Source organism: Malaclemys terrapin, chromosome 24 (assembly GCF_027887155.1).
Source record: "Malaclemys terrapin pileata isolate rMalTer1 chromosome 24, rMalTer1.hap1, whole genome shotgun sequence".
Lineage (NCBI taxonomy): Eukaryota > Metazoa > Chordata > Testudines > Emydidae > Malaclemys > Malaclemys terrapin.
Genome location: NC_071528.1, coordinates 1001876 through 1022228, shown reverse-complemented (window position 1 = coordinate 1022228; position 20353 = coordinate 1001876). Strand labels below are relative to the sequence as shown.

Below are 20353 nucleotides of genomic sequence, written 5' to 3'. Positions count from 1 at the left end.
AAAGGGACTAACTCCTTAATGCTTTAACACTTGGCAAGGGAGCTCCATTTTTGTGAGACCACTGGATTATTCCAGTCTATGATCCATTTTAAACAGATTTTGTTTCTTTTACCTAATACAATAAGTGTCATGAAATGCCCCCTTATCATTACCATTCCAATTTAGCTCGCAATGGAAACCATCTGTGTGCGTGTAACACACACACAGAAAGAACAGGAGTACTTGTGGCACCTTAGAGACTAACAAATTTATTAGAGCATAAGCTTTCGTGGACTACAGCCCACTTCTTCGGATGCATATAGAATGGAACATATATATCTCCTCAATATATGTTCCATTCTATATGCATCCGAAGAAGTGGGCTGTAGTCCACGAAAGCTTATGCTCTAATAAATTTGTTAGTCTCTAAGGTGCCACAAGTACTCCTGTTCTTTTTGCAGATACAGACTAACACGGCTGCTACTCTGAAACACACACAGATTTAATTGTCCACTGAAATCAACCCAATGCAGAGCTAATGTGTCCTCAGTGTAGAGGACACTAGAGAAGTCATGACAAGTAATGATGTATCTGCTTTGAAAGAGGCAGCTATATGAGGTGATTCATCAGTTAAAAGTTTCTTCATCTTACATTGGTTTCTTCCAGGATATCCTGCAGCTCGTGCGACTCTGCCCCCGTTAACGCTGCACCCATGTCACTCAGATAGATTGGATTATCTACCACTCGTTGCCCTGCCTGCATCATCTGAAGCACAGACTCTCTGAAAAGTCAATTAGAAACAAGAATCAAAATGTCTAATAAAAAGTAAATGGTTTCTTTGATTTAATATTCTAAGAATACAGTACTCTCCCATTTTCCCCACATGGCCTAGGGAGCAGCTGAAACTTTTGGATAATGCTAATAATGTTCGACTAAACAGGCATGCTATTTTAATGCTTCAGATGCAACATAGGGCTACGTGGGGACACTATGGATTCAGATAACTAGGGTTTTCAGATAATTGGAATTATACCATATTAGAAATTCCTCAATACAGCCAACAAGATAGGTGAGACGAAACAGCAGTTCAGAGTGAAATAACGTCATTTTTCAGGCCAGTTCAACCAGCGCTCATGAAGTGACTAAAGTGAGGAATTATTGGCGGCTAACCCCAGCCTTAATGCAGGCAGGAACTATGGAAGTGTCCCCCCACCCCCAGCTCTGCAGCACCTCTGCATCTCAGGAATCCTAAGCCTAGCTTGGCAGTTGTGGCAAGCTTTTGTTGTAACATGTCTTAGGCTAAGACTCATGTCAGGTGACGAAGCTACATTTGAACCCAGGTCACCAGTTAAGGTTAGTGTTTTTAGCCCATGCACTCATGAGCCTACCCTCCCAACCATTTAAGTTTCATATCATCCCCTTTATTATCTTCTTGTTCATTAAATCTACTTCCATCCTGAAGCTAAATCCTCGGTGGAAAACTCTCCAGTTACTGCTGTCCTTTGGTTAGGCTACAGCATGCAGACATTTACTGAGTCTAGAAAGAATGGCTTCAAAGTACTGAACATGCCTGAGAACCGCTGAAAGCCAGAGATAGAACAGGACAGGGTAAACGTACCTGTAGAGAGGGTTCAAGGCAATGATGTCCCGGATTGTTTTGACAATTTCTGCAGTAAGCGCCTAACAAAACAAAACAACAGAGCCCACAAGTCCTGAGTGAAAATGCAAGCACAACATGGCTCCCTCCTCCCATGTCAGGGCCCAGAAATACCAATAAGATGGGCAGGAGTCCCTGCCGCATGTGTCCATTTAACTCTGGTTATTGTTAAGGAAGATTGCCCTCCTCCATTTCCCATCGTTCTGGGAGGGAGGTTGGGCAGGCCTGGAGACTGGGCTTTTGCATGGAGTAAACTAGCTTGGCAGTTGTGGCAAGCTTTTGTTGTAACATGTCTTAGGCTAAGACCCATGTCAGGTGACCAAGCTACATCTGAACCCAGGTCACCAGTTAAGGTTAGTGTTTTAGCCCGTAAGGTTAGTTAGTTGTGAGCCTACCCTCCTAGACATTTAAGTTTCATATCATGCCCTTTATCATCATCTTGTTCATTTAATCTACTTCCATTAAGTTTACACCCTCAGGTTGGCCCTTCAGACATCACCCTTGAAAGAAGTTATAATTATTCTTTAGCCAAGCTAGTTAAAATAAATGCCCAACAGGATACAAGCTATTACATGGGATGCATGCACAGGAGAATCCATCCTTACAGTGATGTTAATTAGGGGCGGGGCATTCTGAGCAATAGAGCTGTTGCACTGAGAAGGGTCATTGTAATGGGATTAACATGCAGACACATATTAGGACTATGAGAAGCAGGCACCTTCCATGGGGTGAGATTAAATGAATGGACAGTATAATAGACCTGTAAACAGCACATGCAGGACATCCCCAATAGCTCAGGCACAGATCTGGACACACTCACTTGCAGCACTAGGCTTGTGTGATTTCTTCACTTACTTTAACTTCTTCTGTGATCTGAAAATCTTCATGGACAACATTGTCCACTTCTACCATGAGCACTTCTTCTGGCGAGGCAGCCATAGGTTCTAGCACCAGCTCCACAGTTTGGTCCTTTGGTCCTTCCTCTTCTTCAGCCTCTCTCTTGGAGCGCTTCAGCTTCCTTCTTGCTTTCTGTTTGTTCTCAGACTCAGATTCCTCAGGCTCAACCTCTAGTTGCTTGTTTATACGAATTCTGAAGACCAAGAGAAGACAACTGTAGCCAGCACTGCAAGTCTAACATTGGTGTATGTGACTATCGTACTAGAATGGGGAGGGGCAGGGTTACTTGTAGTCTCTGGATTAAATATTATGCTTAGGTGTCACCCTTTCTAAAGGCTCCATCAGGAACACTGAGGGTTGATTTAGCATAACTAAGAATCAGGCAGCTGTGAACCCCCATGGGATTTGCAAACCAAATTCTAAAAAGAATTAACTGAAGCATGAGAGAGATAAACTGGCTGCTGAATTAGCTCCTTTGTATTTCTGCCCTACATCAAAGTGGAATTAGATTTTAACATTTTGTTTTGAAGAATCAACCCCGTAAAGAAAACACATACTTTATCTGTAAGCAAAACAACTGGATTTGAATCTGTGACCCTTAGCTCCCTCATCACATCCTGGTCTAAGTATAAGGATGGACACACTTAGACTGAACTCTTTTCATTTGAGGGACCATCTCTGCTATGTGTCTTTGCAGAGCTCAGCACAATGGAGCGGATGCCACCACAATGCAAATCAGTAAATAAGTCATTTTTACATCTGAAAGACCCAAAGGCTTTTCCAATCCGGTTGTCTATCTTACTAAGCTCCTCTGAGCAGGAGCTTGTCTAGCATTTATCTCAAGTGCCACACATACTTATAGGACTAAAACAAGAACACCTGTTATACCAGTGGGATTATCCCCCTGGATTAGGCAGTCCATTACCCTTGCCAGAGGATATCACCCAGACTGTGCTTCCTCAGACACTAACCCGATCTGTTAGATCAGAAACTTCCAATCCCAGGAGTGGGAGATCTTCTGGAGACGTGTACCCCCATTCGATCAGGAATAGAGTGGGGCAAAGTGCAGCACAGATTGTGAATACAAGATTTCAGTTTTGAGCGAACACTTAGCTGACAATAGCAAGCTCCCCAAAGAAAGACCTCAGATGGCACCCCATGACCCTCTTCTCCTCATTACAAGTACAGTAACATATGTGCAGTGGTGAGAGCTGAAGGATGTGCCTGCCCACCAAGAATGGCAGACACATGCGTGGGCTCTGTAGCAGATGCAGTTACCTTCGGTGCCCCATGACAATCATGCGCAGCTTGTCTCCAAGGTCCTGCATTTCATGGATCTGGACAAAAGTTCCTGTCTGGTAGATTTCATTCAGGTTTTCCACCACATCAGATTCACTGCTGATAAAATTTAAAGGTAAACATTACATAAACATGAGACAGACAAGATAGGTGAGGTAATATTTTTTTGGATCAACTTCTGTTGGTGGAAGGTACAAGCTCTCGAGCTACAAAGAGCTCTTCAGGTGTGGGGAAGGTAGCAGTGTGTCCGAGTTAAATACATGTTGGAACAGACAAGCTGAAGGGGTAATATGTTGGAAGAACTCACGTTAGATTGTTATGCATAAAGGGTTTGAGTGGGCAATTAAGGGTAACATGTTACAGTGTGGCATGTTACAAATAGCTGTAATGAGCCATAAACCCCTGTTAAATCCATAGCTTTTGGTTCTAGCAGAATTATGAATTTAGGTTCCCAGGCTCATCTTTTGAAGATGTTGCGCAGGTTTCCCTTGAGGACAAGTATTGAAAGATCAGATATGCGGTGATCGCTTTGTGAACAGCATTTGCCCAAAGGTGATACAGTGTTTTTGGCAACTCCCTCCCTGAACCCCAGCCCTCATGTATTCTGTTGTGGGTTTTTTTGTTTTTTGCGGGGGTGGGGTGGGGGGTGTCCTAAAGCATCAGAGATGGCCACATCTGGAGATGGGACACTGGGTGGGGTGGGCCAGGGTCTTGAGGTGGCACTGAGCATTCTCTCTCAGAGATGCTGGCTGGTTCGTGCTCACATGCTCAGGTCTAACTGCCCCAGATCAGATAGGCAGTTTTTCCACTTTCCTCTGAGGCATGGAGCACAGGCCACACTTGCTGGGATTATCTAGGTACATCTCACTTAAGCCCTGCCATTGCAGAGGCCTTGGGCACTGGGACACCTCGGTCCTGCCTACTCTTGGCTAGTGGCATATAACAGCTTAGTCTTCTATGGGACGTAACATTTGCATCTAATTTTGGATACAGGTTTAGTGTTCAGGTGCTGGTGGCCTGTGAAATACACGAGGTCAGACTAGAGGATCCAGTAGTCCTTCCAGGCCTTAACCGCTACTGCTACCTTTACACTGGCGCACACACTTGTGTATTTACCCAGTCATATGCTCACGCATGTATCTCCCTATGCTATGCTGGACACAGGTAAAAGCTGTGACACTGCACCCCATATTCTTCATAGTGATATTATATGATTGTAGCAGAATTATTTTATGCAAGATAAGTTATGTGAGGTGTCATTATACAAGTTCTTTGCGAATACGATTATCCTATTTGTATGCATGTCTCATTTTTGTGTCTGAAGTTATAAATACTGACTATGTATCTGTACTGCAAATATAGTTACACCTGGGTAACACCCACTAGTCAAGATGCTTTCAGTCTAGATAATGGGTGGAGAAGGGCCTATTCACAACAATGGGCCATTAGAAAGAACAATAGGGCCTTAGGAGATGCTTATCTCCCACCTGGTGAGCCTTCCTGAGAATGCTACAGACTCTACAAGGACATATGACCAGGCCACATGACTGGACTCTATTTTTGGGTACTATTTTTCCTACACACTGGTCTGGGAACTGGTTTTGGAACAAAGGGTTCCTGCCATATGTTAAAGCTATATAAGGCAGGGAGTGACATCATCTAGGCTTCTTCACTCCCTACACAAGAAGACTTCTGGAAACACCTGAGGAACAAAAACTGAACTGGGGGATTTCGAGCCTGTGTACGAAACACCTGGGGAGTCCAAGCTGCAAAGCAAGTGTAGCTTGTGCCTTAAGAATCTACACGTCTGCCTGTACCATCAGTTAGGGTGAGAATTTGCTAATTCATATCCAGTCTATTTAGTATATTAAGCTTAGTTTGCATTTTTTTGTGTATTTGCTAGGTAATCCGCTTTGATCTGCTTGCTATCACTTATAATCTATCTTTTGTAGTTAATAAACTTGTTTTTGTTTTAATCTAAACCAGCGAGCTTTGAGTGGAGTGCTTGAGGAAAATCTCTGCTTGGTTACCACAAGTGTGCATTGTTCTCTTCACATTGAGGGAGAGGCGGACCAGGTATTAAACCCATATACGGGCCAGATTTAACTGGAGCAGGACAGTACTGCTCTGGGGTCCCAGGCTGGGAAGCTGGTGGTTAGAGAACCTGCATGAAACTGCAGCTGGGTGTCCCTACCTGGGTGAATGCTGATGAAAGTGCAAGCTGGAGGGCTTTGCAGCTTGTCACAGGCTGGTGGGCCTGGGCGCTCAGTGGCATCCCAGTTCCAAGTGACACCCCAGGGGGAACCTATCACACAAGCATACTTGCATCCACTCTGCCACCTTTTTGCTACATACCTTTAGCATTAGAATTTCAGGGGTGGTAACCCAGGGTTATGTGCATCACAAGAAGACCCTCCCTGCAGTGTGTCATTGGTCCTGTCCACTACTTTCACACATTTGTTGATGTCAGTGCCCACTCACCCTTTTCTCCTGGCCAACTTAGAAGACATGGAGCAAGTGACTGACAATGCATTTCTGCTCCTGCTCCTTTTTTCAGGACAAACATGTGCATTGCAGCATGCACCTGGCAAGAATCTTAGGTGAATGTACTTGGACCTCTCTCACACGCCAAAGACGGGTGACCGGGAAGGTGACTGATGCACTGTCACCCTGTGACACAAAGAAGCAAGAAACTGCCAGTGTCGTGACTGTATGACCATGGGTGGACTGCCGCCTCTGGACCAGAACCACCAGCAAAGTGTGGTAGGATCACATTGTCTTGAAAACTTGGGATCATGACCAGTGGCTGCAGAACTTCAGAATGAAGAAGCAGATGTTCATGGAGTCCTGTGAGAGCTGGCCCCAATCCTACAGTGGCAGAACTCTCTGATCCAGAGAACCATACTGATGCAGAAGCAAGTGCCAACTTCCAGAGAGCAACAGTCAATGCTGGACAGCTACCAGTCAATCACAAACCACTTCAGAGTGGGGAAAATCTACTGTCAGGCTTGTGGTAGTGCAGGTTTGGGCAGCTATCAACCCTCTCAAACCCATGGCCAGAAATTATAGCTGGGGTCCAGAGAACAGGGTTTCTGAACCATGTGGAGGCCATTAACTGCACTCAAATCCACAAACTTTGTCCACTGAAAGGAGCAAGTGAGAATGTCAGTTGAAAAGATTACTATTCAGGCATTCTTCAAGGCTTAAGTAGATCACCAAGGCAGGTTCGTGAACACTAATGTCAGACATAAAGGAGAGGTTCATGATGCCAAGGTGTTGAGGAGACTGGGATTGCACTTGAAGGGACTTTATTCCCCAGAAATGACATGGGTCTATATAGTGTCTCCATGCCCAGAGTTATTTGCGGGACCCTGCATACCGCTCCTACACTGGCAAATGAAACCCTACCCTAACCAATCCAGCTGAATTCAACTTCAAACTAAGCAGCTGCAGGATGATAGTGCACCTTTGGGTGGCTGAAGACTTGTTAGCTATATCTACACAACCAATTGGATGCCAATGCCATCTGCATTATGTGGCCAGCTGTGTGCTTCATAACATTTCTGAGAATAAAGGAGAGTACTTTAGGACAGAGTGTACAGGACAGAACTGGTGTGCAAAGCCTTTACAGACAGCATGATCCAGTGAATGTTCATGCTGGTGCTGGATCACAGCAGGAAGGGAAATCCAGGATGCAATTCATGCCTATATCTTGGAACAGCAGGCAGGCAGGCGAGTCACCTCAGCCAGGTCCCAAACTAAGCACCACACCCCATACATGTGGGGTAAAAAAAAAAAAAAAAAAAAAAACCAACAGGGAACATTCCCATTCACTTGTTTCAATTAGCAGTTTAGTTCCCCTCCTGCTGATGGTCATTAGCTTGTCATTTAGATAATGACTTGTTATGGGTAGTTGAAGCAGGGCACCTCCACAGTTATAACATCTTCTGCTTTATGACTGTTCTGCCCAGTTAAATTGCATTCATAGTTTTTTCATTGTGTGTTAATGGTCACAACTGTTAGCCAGACCACACTTGGGGGGCGGGGGGGTGGATGAGTCAATGCTTGTAGGACCTGGAGAATAGCTGAAGAAGGCGTTGGGAGGGGCTTTTACAACTGGCATCTGTGAGGTGTGCAGGGATAAGGGCACTTACAGGCTGTTAACTAATCAGTAACCCCATGGTTCAGAGTGGTCAGTTTTGGTGGGTGAGAGTTGAGGGGCCATTTTAGCACTGTTCCGTAAGCAGTGGCAGTTACTCCACTTTGCTTTTCCTGTTCTGTTTTGTCAAACCCATAGGAAACTTTATCCACTCTTTCCTCCTCCTTCCCCAGTTAATAAAGTTACGTTATTTCTGTGCACATTGCACTTTCCAACAGTCTCTGGCTTATTACATTATATTCTCATACCTGGACGGAGAAGAGGGGGGTAAGTTTGGAGAGGACCTGGCAGTGTTTTGCCCTGGGGAGTTACGCAACTCAAGGTGCCAAATGGTAGGGCCCAAGCCAAAAGGGGGTGGAGGGAGACAAATTTTACGCTTTCATCACAGCCCGAATGAAGGGTCCACACATATATAAAGGAAAATAACATTTATTGAAACTAGTACATGTAGCATAACTCTGAACAGTTTTTCAAAAGAAACTATGAAAGACAGCAGAACGGATCAGACTCCCAAGAACATTAAACTTCAAAAGCATACGATGTGGTGTCCTTGGCTTTGATCTCCCCACTCCCGCAGACAAGCAGGACAAATGGGGACAATTCCTGCACAGGGTTTGAGAGCCGACATATGCTGGCCTTCAGGCACAGTCTTGGGCTTACTGTTTGCTTCCTGCATGGTCACAGTACTCCCCCGGGAGGGGTTTTGGTGCAGCATGCTGTCCCTGAAGTCTTTCAGCCTCCCCCTTGTCATGGGAGGAGCTGTTTGGATCCTCTGCCTGAGCAACACCCTGGCCTGCAGGAGAAGTAGCAGCTGGGGGATGAGGAGGAAGTTGCTAATTCCTGGACCCTGGCAGTGGCTATTGCGGCAGGTGGAACCCAAATCCTTTCCACGTCACTTGTGCCAGGAACTGCAACAGGACATGCTCCTGGTCCCTTTGGGAAAGCTCCTGCTCCTTGTATTCCTGACTCTGGAAAAAAAAGTGTTCCTCCTGCTCAACACCCTGTTCTTCCTTTTCCCCTCAGTTAAGCTGCTCCTGGTTTCTTCTGTAGATGCCAATGAGCAGTGTCCTTCATCTGCCCCTACTGTCCCTGGGCTGCTGCTGCTCCTGGCCCCCAGGAGGAATATGTTCACACTCCTCAGCAGAAGGACCTGCCAAGTCAATCAAAAGACCAGCATTCTATCATTTTCTTTCCTTTCGAAGTGTGTAAGAAATCCCCTCTACATAATACAACTTTGCTTTTGAAGGTCACAATATAGATACCGTTCAGCAATTCAGGAATGATTGTTTCATTACCCTTCTTTCTCAGACAACTTTTACAGCCCCTGAGAAAGGAGCACCTGCTGAAAGCAGTAGGTGGCATGAAATAGTATTTTTTTAAAATTTACTGTCTTTAAATGTGTGATTAGGATTGTGGGTGCATTTATTTCAGGGGCAATGTTAACCATTACAATGTCTTCTTTCAAGGCTGGCCATCATTTGGATAAAACACGTTTGAGAGTAACCTGACTGAGAAAGGAGGTGCCTTTCCAGTCCCATGGTGGGGACCTAGCAATCTATGCCAGAGAGACGTTTGTGCTGCTTCTCATCTCTCTACATGTTGCTGAATGGAAGGGATGGTGAGCTAGAAAGGTGGGCCAAGCACATTTGCGCTGCCACTGAACCTTAAGAACCAGCTGGAGTTTCTGCTGCACCAGAAATGTGCAGATGTATGCTTATGGGACTGGAAGGCAATCTGAATGGAAACAGACTACATTCTAAGATAGCTGATGGAGCCTGTGTGGAGGGGGAGAAGAAAACCACTGCAAATGCCTAGCCACCACCAAGTGAGCCCCTGGGCCCCTTTGTTCAGCGAAGAGCAGAGACAGGAATGGCGGGAGAGGAGGGGAGAAAAATCACACAGCAACTGTACTTTGTTCCATGAACTTTCCAGCCAAGACCACAAGCCACTCTCCTCCCCACTGCAAAGGGACATAGTATTGTGTCTGTGCAGCCACCAGAGTGGAACCCCCATCTGCCCCCCTTCCTCCGGCTTGCGAAGCCTGGCTCCAAGCAGGGAGACCCCAGGCACTAGGACAGATAACTGTTGTCCCATTCCTCGGAGAAGCAATGGTTCCCCTTCCTATACGTAACTCACCATCCCTGATACTAAACACCCCGCTCCACCCCTGGTATGGCTCCTGTTTGGTGAGGGGCAGGGAGGATGTTACTGTAACAGAAGTTTGAGATCTTGAAAGACAAAAGAGTTGCAACTGTGAAGAACCATTAATCTTGTACAAATGCCCTGTCCTCCACCTTGACCTTTCTACCCCCACCTTTGCTGTCAGCCAGTTGGCTGATGAACTCTCAGACCCAGGCACAATACCATAGTTTGCTGATAATCTGTTCAATAACTTCTGCCATAAACTCTATGGTGATTCGTGGTAATTCAATGAAATGTTGAATGTCTTGGTCAGGGACCATTTGAGATGGGGAGGGGAGGAGTAGCCTTCCAGTCCTGCATAGCCCCGGAGAAAGAGGGAGGGGATATTGGCAGGGTGGGTGGGATTTAACTTACCAGCCTTGGGTTCTGGTTCCTGGTGAGTCTTGGGGTCCTCCTCTGGCTCATCCAGAGGGGCTTGCTGAGCTGGTTCCTCAGGCAGAGGTGCAGGATAAATTGCTCCTCTTCCTCTGGGTCTACTGAGGCTGCCACCTCCACAATCTCCATTGCCTCCTTGCCCTGGGTTTAGATGCGGACACCCATGCACCTGTGTCCAGTTGACAGTGTAGACGTGGCTGTCAGACAATGAGGCCCGTGGGGTTGAGAGTCACCTCAGGCTCTGTACTGGGGACCCTGGAAAGCCCTAGGTCCAACTCCTTGAAGACGGGGCATGTTGGAGAACTCCTTCCGGAGTGACCGCTGGAGTCTTTTGCCTTTCAGTTCCACAGCCTGATGTATTTTACCCGTTCCTGGCACTGAGCCAGCCTGGTGAATGCCCACCTACACCAGCCTCTCTGAATTTTCCTGGTAAAGATGGATGTTCTTGGTGCTGTGGGAGAAGTTGTGGACAGTGAATTCTGACCACGCAGTGATGAGTGGGTGTGCTCAGCGGACCACGTGGCAACTCTTGGAGCAGATTCCATGTTCGCTTATAGTGGTGAAAAGAGTTCCCGGGGTGGGGGGGGTGGGGGGGCAAAAAAACAAACAAACAAAACAAAACAAAACAAAACCACTATTCTGTAGTGGTCAGCACAGTTCACTACTGGTGATAGAGGTGGGGGACCAGGACCTTTATAGATATGGGTAAGGGTCAAGCAGGAAAGGGTCAGTGCATTGTGGGAATGGGAATGGAGGTCTAGGATCCAGTACACACCCCTTACCCATACAAATTGACATGGGTACTGGGCTGTGCCACAGCTCATGGCATGTTCATACTCATCATTGTAGTATTCTTGCCCCATGCACACCTCAAAATCAGTGTTTCTTTGGTTTAGATGAGGATGGCAGGGGGTTCTGGCACAACCATGCATATAAACCCCTGTCCAGTCACCACTGCGGACACAGCCTATGACATTCAGAATCTGCCTCAGAGATATTCAGTCTGGAAAATGTGGTGAAGGAGCAACACACTGGGTCAACACTGACTCCTTCTCCCTATTGTCGGATACTAATTGTTTTGTTCATGCCATTGTGTATGTGGTCTCCACTCAAAGTTCTAATGAATACTTGGAACCTCTTACTTACTGTTGATCAACGGTTTTAAGGCCTTTTCTACAGAAGGAAAAAGCCAAGACCCATAATTCTCTACCAGCAGTAGCAATGGTGGAAGATGTAGCAGTGGTAAACAAAGGTAACAGACAAGGTTCTGCCCTATTTACCACTATGCTACATCTTCCACCATAGTGACCACTGAGAGAATTAAGGGACTCAGCTTTCCTAGTGCACTCCCAGCATAATCATCAACCTCATTAGTATATTTATAATAGAAAGAGATATCACTTACTTGTCATCTTTCTTCAAAAAGACACCAGCATAAGGCTGGGCAAGGCGAACTTTTCTCCTCAGCAGCTCCACTAGCTTCTTATTTTTCACCTAGGATAGCAATGAGTTTTAAGTAAAAATTCAGAGCAGGCTTCCCAGAAGCTTTCAGCTCCAGTCACACAGGAAGGATTGGCTTGTGGTTACAGACCAGGTCTGAGTTAGGAAATCTAATCTGGGCTACCTTCCCAACTCTGGTACAGACCTCCTGGGACCTTCAGCAAGCCACTCCAGTCCTTTCTGACCCACCAAAGTCACACACAGAGCTGTGAAACATGGCTGTTGGGTAACACTGATAAACTATTTTTTCATGCCTGTACTAACACCCTACACAAGTAAGAAAAGCATGTTAGAGAACCTTGGGAGGCTTCTAAACTAAAACATGGTTACAACATGGGTTCTGGTTTCCTGTAAAACAGGAAAGCAAGAGTAGGAATAAGTGGTCAATTTCCCCCATGGCTAAAGATGAGCAGTGAGTACTACATAGCTCCATACTAGGTCCAGGCTTGTTTAACATCTGTTGAAAAGCTGGAAAAGGGGATGAGCAGCAAGGTGGCAAAATTTGCAGATGACACAAAATTGTTGAAGTTAGAACATTGGAAAGACTTAACTAAGCTGGGTGACTGGGCAACACAATGGCAGATGAAATTCAGTAATGGCAAGTGCAAAGTAACACACTGAGCTTTCTTGGGGCCCAGTCCAAGGCTGTGGAACGAACTCCCTCAGAAACTACTGGCCATCACAAACCTCTCCCAGTGCACTTCTTTGACCTGCCTTCTCTAACAAATATATAGTAGCATGTACACATACAAATTTTAAAAATCAACATACTCCCTGCACACACTTGTCCCTTTGGGAAGAGGATGAGAACAAACATGTGACATGTTAGTTACATTGCTTAACACATTACTGAACGGTGCTCAAATACTACTACACTGATAAGCACAACACAAGAACCTATAGAGAACAGAAAATACATCTTTGAGGCAAATTTGTTCAGTTGGCTATTTGGAACATATCTGCCCTTCCTAGACAGACATTGGGCACAGTGAGTACTGATGAGTATGGAGAACTACAGCAAGGGAGGGAATTTCTCTGTGTGTGTGTGTTAATTCAGATTTAAGCTAGATACAAACACTAAGGAAGTAGGAGAGAACATTAAAAGGAATAGGAGTATTTAAGATAAGTAAACATTAAAGTTTTCCTAGGCAGGTTATTATGATACCTGAACAAAGAATCTTTTTAAAAAAAGATTTCACTTTGCAGCTTTTGTCTTACATCATCTTGAAAAAGGCAAAGAGACTTCCTCTTCTTCCAATCCTCTTCCCCCCAGATGTGCAAGGCCTACTGCTCCAAGCAAATCCTCCTATTCCATTCCTTAATGGCTCCATGACCAGGACCAAACCAACACTAGTCATGAGAGCACTCCAAAAATTAAAACAGTGCATGCAAAAAGTGTGTAACTTCTGTTTGCATTCTCTATACAGACAGTTTTAACATTCGCTGCAGAACAAGTGCTACTGAAAAACCAGTCACAACAAATCTCTCCCTATAGTGCCCCTGAATTTGAAGTGTTGTGTAAATGCTACAATGAGCAATAAACTCTTGGTTGATTTAATGCAGTCCCTGTTTTTGCCTTGATGCTGATATTTCTGTTAATCAACTCTTAGTATACTGTCCTGCTATTAAGTATCAGGGGGTAGCCGTGTTATTCTGTATCTACAAAAACAACAAGGAGTCTGGTGGCACCTTAAAGACTAACAGATTTATTTGGGCATAAGCTTTCGTGAGTAAAAACCTCACTGCATCCGAAGAAGTGAGGTTTTTACTCACGAAAGCTTATGCCCAAATAAATCTGTTAGTCTTTAAGGTGCCACCAGACTCCTTGTTGTTTTTGTCCTGCTATTGATGCAGTGTAGGAAGTCTGTGGGACTATAGGGTTACAAAACCAACAAGAAAAATAAAAACCAGTCTTCAGAGAGCTTGAGTTTCAGAAAGATCAAGGCCAAAATCCCATCTTTGCCTGTAAATGACATTGAGCTGTTGAAGTGAAATATAGTCATGGAAAGGGAATCAGCTTCAATCACCCTCCATGCTATTTCACTCCAAATTTGTTCAGAATGGCAAACGTAGAGTTTACAGCAGGTGTAGTCAATAGGCAGGCCAAATCCAGACCATCAGTCACTTTTCAATGGACTGAAGCAGAGCAGAAGCAGGCAGAAAGAATGTTGCACAGGCAACCTAAATATTGACATTTTTTAACTTTTAAGTACTTTAATTTGCAATGTAAATAGCTTTCTTCTACCAGTTATGATTAGGGCTCCATGTCTGTCACAGAGGTTGCGGAATTCACGGATTCCATGACTCTCACTGACTTCTGTGGCAGGAGCAGCCGCAGCTTGGCGGCCCCCGACAGCGGTCCCATGGGTGGCTGGATCAGCGGCGGGGGGCTGGAACAGGTGCTGCTCGGCAGCCCCTGATGCTGCTGGCCCTGCCCCCCCCGCCCCACCCCCAGGTTTCCCCCCAGAGCAGCGACAGCGCTCCCCTGCCAGGGGCGGTGGCTTCCCCCACAACTGAGCAGCGGTGCTCCCCTCAGGTCCCGCTCCAGGAACAGCAGCTCCTCCCACTCCAGCTAAGATTTAGTCAGGGGTATTTATAGTACAAGTCATGGACAGGTCACGTACCGTGAATTTTTCTTTATTGCCCGTGACCTGTCCATGATTTATTAAAAATACCCATGTCTAAATTGTACCCTTAATTGTGACACTTGTGTTTAAAAAAAAAAAAAAAAAAAAGACACCCCCCCCCCCAGCCTCATTAAGTGAAAAGACGGAACATGCCTTGGGAATTAAATCAACTCTGTGTAATGACTGATGTTGTTTGTAGGATCTCAGTCTCATTTGCTCTAGAAGTTGAGAGGTTTATACTAGGGCTGTTCGTTAATTGGCATTAACTCATGTAATTAACTAAAAAAATAATCACGATAATTGCACTGTTAAATAATAGAATACCAATTGAAATTTATTAAATATTTCTGGATTTTTTCTACATTTTCAAATATATTGTACTCTGTGTTGTAATAGAGATCAAAAATATTAAGTGAGCACTGTACACTTTATTACAAATATTTGCACTGTAAACAAAAGAAAGTATTTCAATTCACCTCATACAAGTACTGTAGTGCAATATCTATCCTGAAAGTGCAATTTACAAATTAGATTTTTTTTTTTGTTACATAATAGCACTCCACGTAAAACTTTACAGCCTAGGAGTCCACTCAGTCCTACTTCTTATTCAGCCAATTGCTAAGACAAACAAGTTTGTTTACATTTACGGAAGATACGGCTGACTGGTTCTTATTTACAATGTCACCTGAAAGTGAGAACAGGCATTTGCATGGCACTGTTGTAGCCGGCATCGCAAGATATTTACGTGCCAGATATGCTAAACCTTCATATGGCCCTTCGTGCTTTGTCCACCATTCTAAAGGACACGATTCCATGCTGATGATGCTCGTTAAAAAAAAATAATGCGTTAATTAAATTTGTGACTGAACTCCTTGGGGGAGAACTGTTCTGTTTTATCCACATTCTGTCATATATTTCATATTATAGCAGTCTCGGATAATGACCCAGCACATGTTCATTTTAAGAACGCTTTCACAGCAGACTGACAAAATGCAAAGAAGGTACCAATGTGAGATTTCTAAGGATAGATACAGCACTCGACCCAAGGGTTAAGAATCTGAAGTGCCGTCCAAAATCTGAGAGGGATGAGGTGTGGCGCATGCTTTCAGAGATCTTAAAAGAGCTACACCCCAATGCAGAAACTACAGAACCCAAACCACTAAAAGAGAAAAATCAACCTTCTGCTGGTGGCATCTGACTCAGATGATGAAAGTGAACATGCGTCAGTCTGCTCTGCTTTGGATCATTATCGAGCAGAACCTGTCATCAGCATGAATATATGTCCTCTGGAATAGTGGTTGAAGCATGAAGGGACATATGAATCTGTAGCACATCTGATACGTAAATATCTTGCAATGCTGGCTACAACAGTGCCATGCAAATGTCTGTTTACAATGTCACCTGAAAGTGAGAACAAGACCTGGGCAGCATTATCTCCTGCAAATTGTAACCAAACTTGTTTGTCTGAGGGATTGGCTGAAGTAGGACTGAGTGAACTTATAGTCTCTAAAATTTTAGATTATTTTATTTTTGAATGCAGTTTTTTTTGTACACAATTCTACATTTGTAAGTTCAACTTCCATGATAAAGAGATTGCACTACAGTACTTGTATTAGGTGACTTGAAATATACCATTTCTTTTGTTTTTTACAGTGCAAATATTTGTAATAAAAATAAATATGGAGTACTGTACACTTTGTATTCTGTGTTGTAACTGAAATCGATATATTTGATAACGTAGGAAACATCCAATATTTAAATAGTATTCTATTATTTTTAGTTGCGTGATCAATCGTGCGATTAGTTTTTTTTAATCGCTTCACAGCCCTAGTTTATACAGAACAAAGCAAGGGACTGCATGAAGAGAAAGGATGGTCCAGCAGTTAAGCAGGTGAACGTCACACAAGAGAACTCAATTTTATCTCTGCCACTGCCACAGAGTTCCTATGTGATGTGTATAAGTCACTTAAGCCAAACTTTTCACTGGTCACTAACTGTGTTCTTCATTTTCTGGGTGCCCAACCTGTGATACCCGAGGCCTGATTTGCAGAAGCACCGAGCACTCACAATTGCAACAGAAGTCGTTTAGAGCTGTGGCTGCTCAGTGCCTCTGGCAGTAAGGCAGTGTGATCAGGAGGAATAAGCACACGGTTGGGAATCAGTAGGCCCCTATTCCAGATCGGTCATTGACATTGTGTGGCCTGAGGCATCTGTCGCAGGTCTCCCAGCTGTAAAATGGGAATAGAATACTAATGTATCTCCAGTGCTAAGTAAGAGTATTTGTAAGGCACCCAGCTACTACGGAGATGAGCACCTTAGAAGAGACAACGAGGAAATGAATAATTACATTTTCAGAGTAAGGTTCGACTTGTGGTAGTAAATAGTTTGAAGCTACACACTGAATGTTGAGATGAGGACAGAAGGAATACTTAACAGATGCCTCATCCCCAAAGCATGATCCATCCAGTACACTGAATGAATGCGGTGGGAGAATATGGAATCTAGTATAGCATCATGTAATTAAAGGCTACCATTAATGCATGTATAGAGGCTTATTAGATTTTTTTTTTTTTTTTTTTAATAATTTTGAGGAATGTTAGACAAATAGAAAAAAAGTCTTAAAAAATTATGTCAATATTCACCGCTACACAAAATTATGGGTTAAGTGTTTAAAATGTTTATATATACACATTTTCACAGCTGTGGGAAATTACGGAGGAATCAGAATCAGGGAGTCAGAAAATTATTTGATGATAGACATTGAGCTTTTTAACCATTAAAACACAAACTGTCATGATGTGTTAAAATATACAAAGTAAATATCCTTAAGTCAAACTAGTAAGTTCTCAAGCAGCAATTCTATTGCTTTTTCTATCTGTAAATTTCTATCATCATCTTCCATGGAATTAGTTTCTCATAGATTTGAGTGTGTGTATGGTGAAATAGACATTTACCAACACTTAATAAAAATCTAATCCTTCCAAGCTTATCTATATATGGGGGGCAGAACGAATGTTGCACAAGAAACCCGAATTTTGGCATTTCCTAATATTTGAGTGTTGGACTTTGAAACCCAAACATATATTATTTATGAACATAATTATGATAAATAACCATACAGGAATTAAAAGTTACATTGCTCTGACTTTTGATATTTTCACTCTAAGATCAGCATCAATAAAACTGTCAATACAGCACTACTAGGTGTTAAGAATAAATATTTACATGTTCCAAATGCTTAATATCCACAAAAATAAAGTCCATCCATCCTCCTGACTCAAACAGCATATTCAGTTTCAGATTTAAATGTGTTGTTAAATAGTGCAAATTGTGTGATAAGGGTTCCAAACCATACAGCTGCACAAAAAAGTAGGACATATTCCAAAGTGAACATGCCCAGGCATATAACTAGAAAGGCCACTATCAAGGTCAGCATGCCCCAAAATGTGACACTCTCTCTCTCGGAGGTTTCTTTGGTGTTTTGACTGAAAGATGCAACCATAAAAAGTAAGTAATAAACTATGGAAATAAGACTAATCACTACCACTTTAAGGACATCAGGAATACATCATGTTCACATACAAAGGGAGGGCTAGCTCAGTGGTTTGAGCATTGGCCTGCTAAACCCAGGGTTGTGAGTTCAATCCTTGAGGGGACCATTTAGGGATCTGGGGCCAAAAATCTGTCTGGGGATGGGTCCTGCTTTGAGCAGGGGGTTGGACTAGATGACCTCCTGAGGTCCCTTCCAACTCTGATATTCTATGATTTATCTGAACATGTGCACCCAAGGCTGAATCAAGGACACAATCACTATGGTAATAAAAACACTGACATTCAAGGGCAACCTAAAATTTACTTGGTAAATCTAGCTGCAGTGCAATCTCCAACTGTCACAAGTTGGTTTTACATAGTGGTAAACAAGATGAACAGCTGGAACTGGGAAGAGATAAAATAAACTCTAACTATGCAAGCCCTCTGCATCTGGGTCCAAGAGGCTAAGCAAAGCTCTCTCTGGACTCCTGATTTTGTGCCCTGCCTAGTCACATGGCCCTTGCATAGCCCTCTCCTTCCTATCTACCAAGACAAAGGTGATGTCAGTAGAACAATTGGCCTCCAGTAGTAATAATACTTTAACCTTCTTTTGACTATAGCTCTGCCACAGACTTGCTAACAGAACCCAAGAATCCTGGCTCCCTGTCCCTACTAACATGTCCAATCTTGGGCTTGTCTACAGACAAAAGTTGTTCTGCTTTAACTATATATGGGATAGCAAATAAGCTATGCCAGCCCCTATGATGACCCATTACCCCAGTATAACCACAAACATACTAGGGGTTGTACCAGTATAAGAATCACACCTCTAACTGACAGTTACTCTACTACAAAATCTGTGCATAGATCAGGACGCAGCATCGACTACAATAGGTGGGCTCCCAGAAAGGCAAGCTCATCTTCTGCATGACTGGGATGCAGCAAGGGTTGGGTTTTAATATTACTTTGCCAGTCAACATCCCGCTATTCTAGTCTGGTAGAGAGCTCCTCTCCCGCAGTATGGGTCCAGAAGCTTTAGCTCAGGTTGCAGGGGCATAGGCTTCAGGGCCAGACAGTCTCTGTCTCCCCAGAGCTGGCAGGATGCAAAGTGGGAGGGTCTGTGCCCCCGCAGCACGACCCCTTTACCTCGATGCATTAGGCAAAGAGAGGAGCTAGGGCCGCCCAGCAGGAAGGGGGTGTCCGTGTCTCCGCCGGGAAAGAGGAGCAGTGCCCAGCCCTGGGAAAGGAGACAGGGTCGCGACTACTGTGATGACATGGAGAACGGGGCTGCAGATGGTGGGCTCCCGGGCAGGGCACACGGGTGGCGGCCCAGCCCAAGGCACGGAGTGGGCGCCCTGCGGGAGAAGCGGGTAGGAAGAAGGGATGTGGCGGCGGTCGGCCCGGAGGGGGAAAGCGGAGGCTGGCCCCGTTACCTCCAGGATCTTGATGAAGCGCGGGAAGACGGGGTTGCGCGTCACGGCGATGAGCGGCACGTTGGGGAAGCGCTCAGGGATGAGCAGCGGGGTCAGCGCCGTCATGGCCGGGGGGGCCCCCGCGGGATCGGCTCCGCCGCCCCCCCCATCCTCGGCTCCGCCGCTCTCGAGCCCGTCCCCACCGCCGAGGCTGCCCGGGCCACGCAGGTGCCGCCGGGGGCCGCCGCTGAGCCCGGCGAGGGGAGATGGGGCCGGAGCCCGCTGAGCCCACAGCGCCCACGGGGAGGCGGAGGAGCAAGCCGCGTACACCCGCCGACGAGCAGGGCCGAGCGGGGCGAGGCCCCCGGGCAGCCCCGGCCGCCAGCAGCGCCACAGCCGCAGGTAACGGGCCGCTGCCATTCCGCTGGCGCGCGCTCCCTGCGACAGCTCAGCCCCGCCTTGCGCGCGGTCGCACACATATGACGAATGCACGCATCTCCCCCTGGGCTTCGCCGCGCGTGCGCAGAAATGCCAACGCAAGGGACGGCCCCAATGCGCAGCAAGCGCAGAGAAGTAGGCGGCGTGCGCGTGCGGTGCGATGGGCCCGTCCCCATCACGTGATCCGTCCCTGTCGTCTTTGGCGATGAGACGCATGGGCGTCAGTTCCCGGCGTGCTCCAGGCCTCCCACCCAACAGCTTTGGGCCAGGCCTAAGT

The 20353-nt window shown here is 45.3% G+C and overlaps 1 protein-coding gene across 1 annotated transcript in view; it reads right to left on the bottom strand.

Annotated features, from left to right (window-relative positions):
* Positions 1-20085, bottom strand: part of LONP1 (lon peptidase 1, mitochondrial) — a 48362-nt gene extending 28277 nt beyond the window's left edge. The window contains exons 1-6 of the mRNA XM_054013347.1: positions 19660-20085; positions 11974-12062; positions 3812-3931; positions 2492-2726; positions 1598-1659; positions 631-760 (exon numbers count right to left, since the gene is read on the bottom strand). Of these exons, the coding sequence (XP_053869322.1) occupies positions 631-760; positions 1598-1659; positions 2492-2726; positions 3812-3931; positions 11974-12062; positions 19660-20058 (1035 nt within the window). The 5' untranslated portion in view covers positions 20059-20085. The remainder of the gene's footprint in view (positions 1-630; positions 761-1597; positions 1660-2491; positions 2727-3811; positions 3932-11973; positions 12063-19659) is intronic.
* Between the last annotated feature and the right edge of the window lie 268 nt (positions 20086-20353).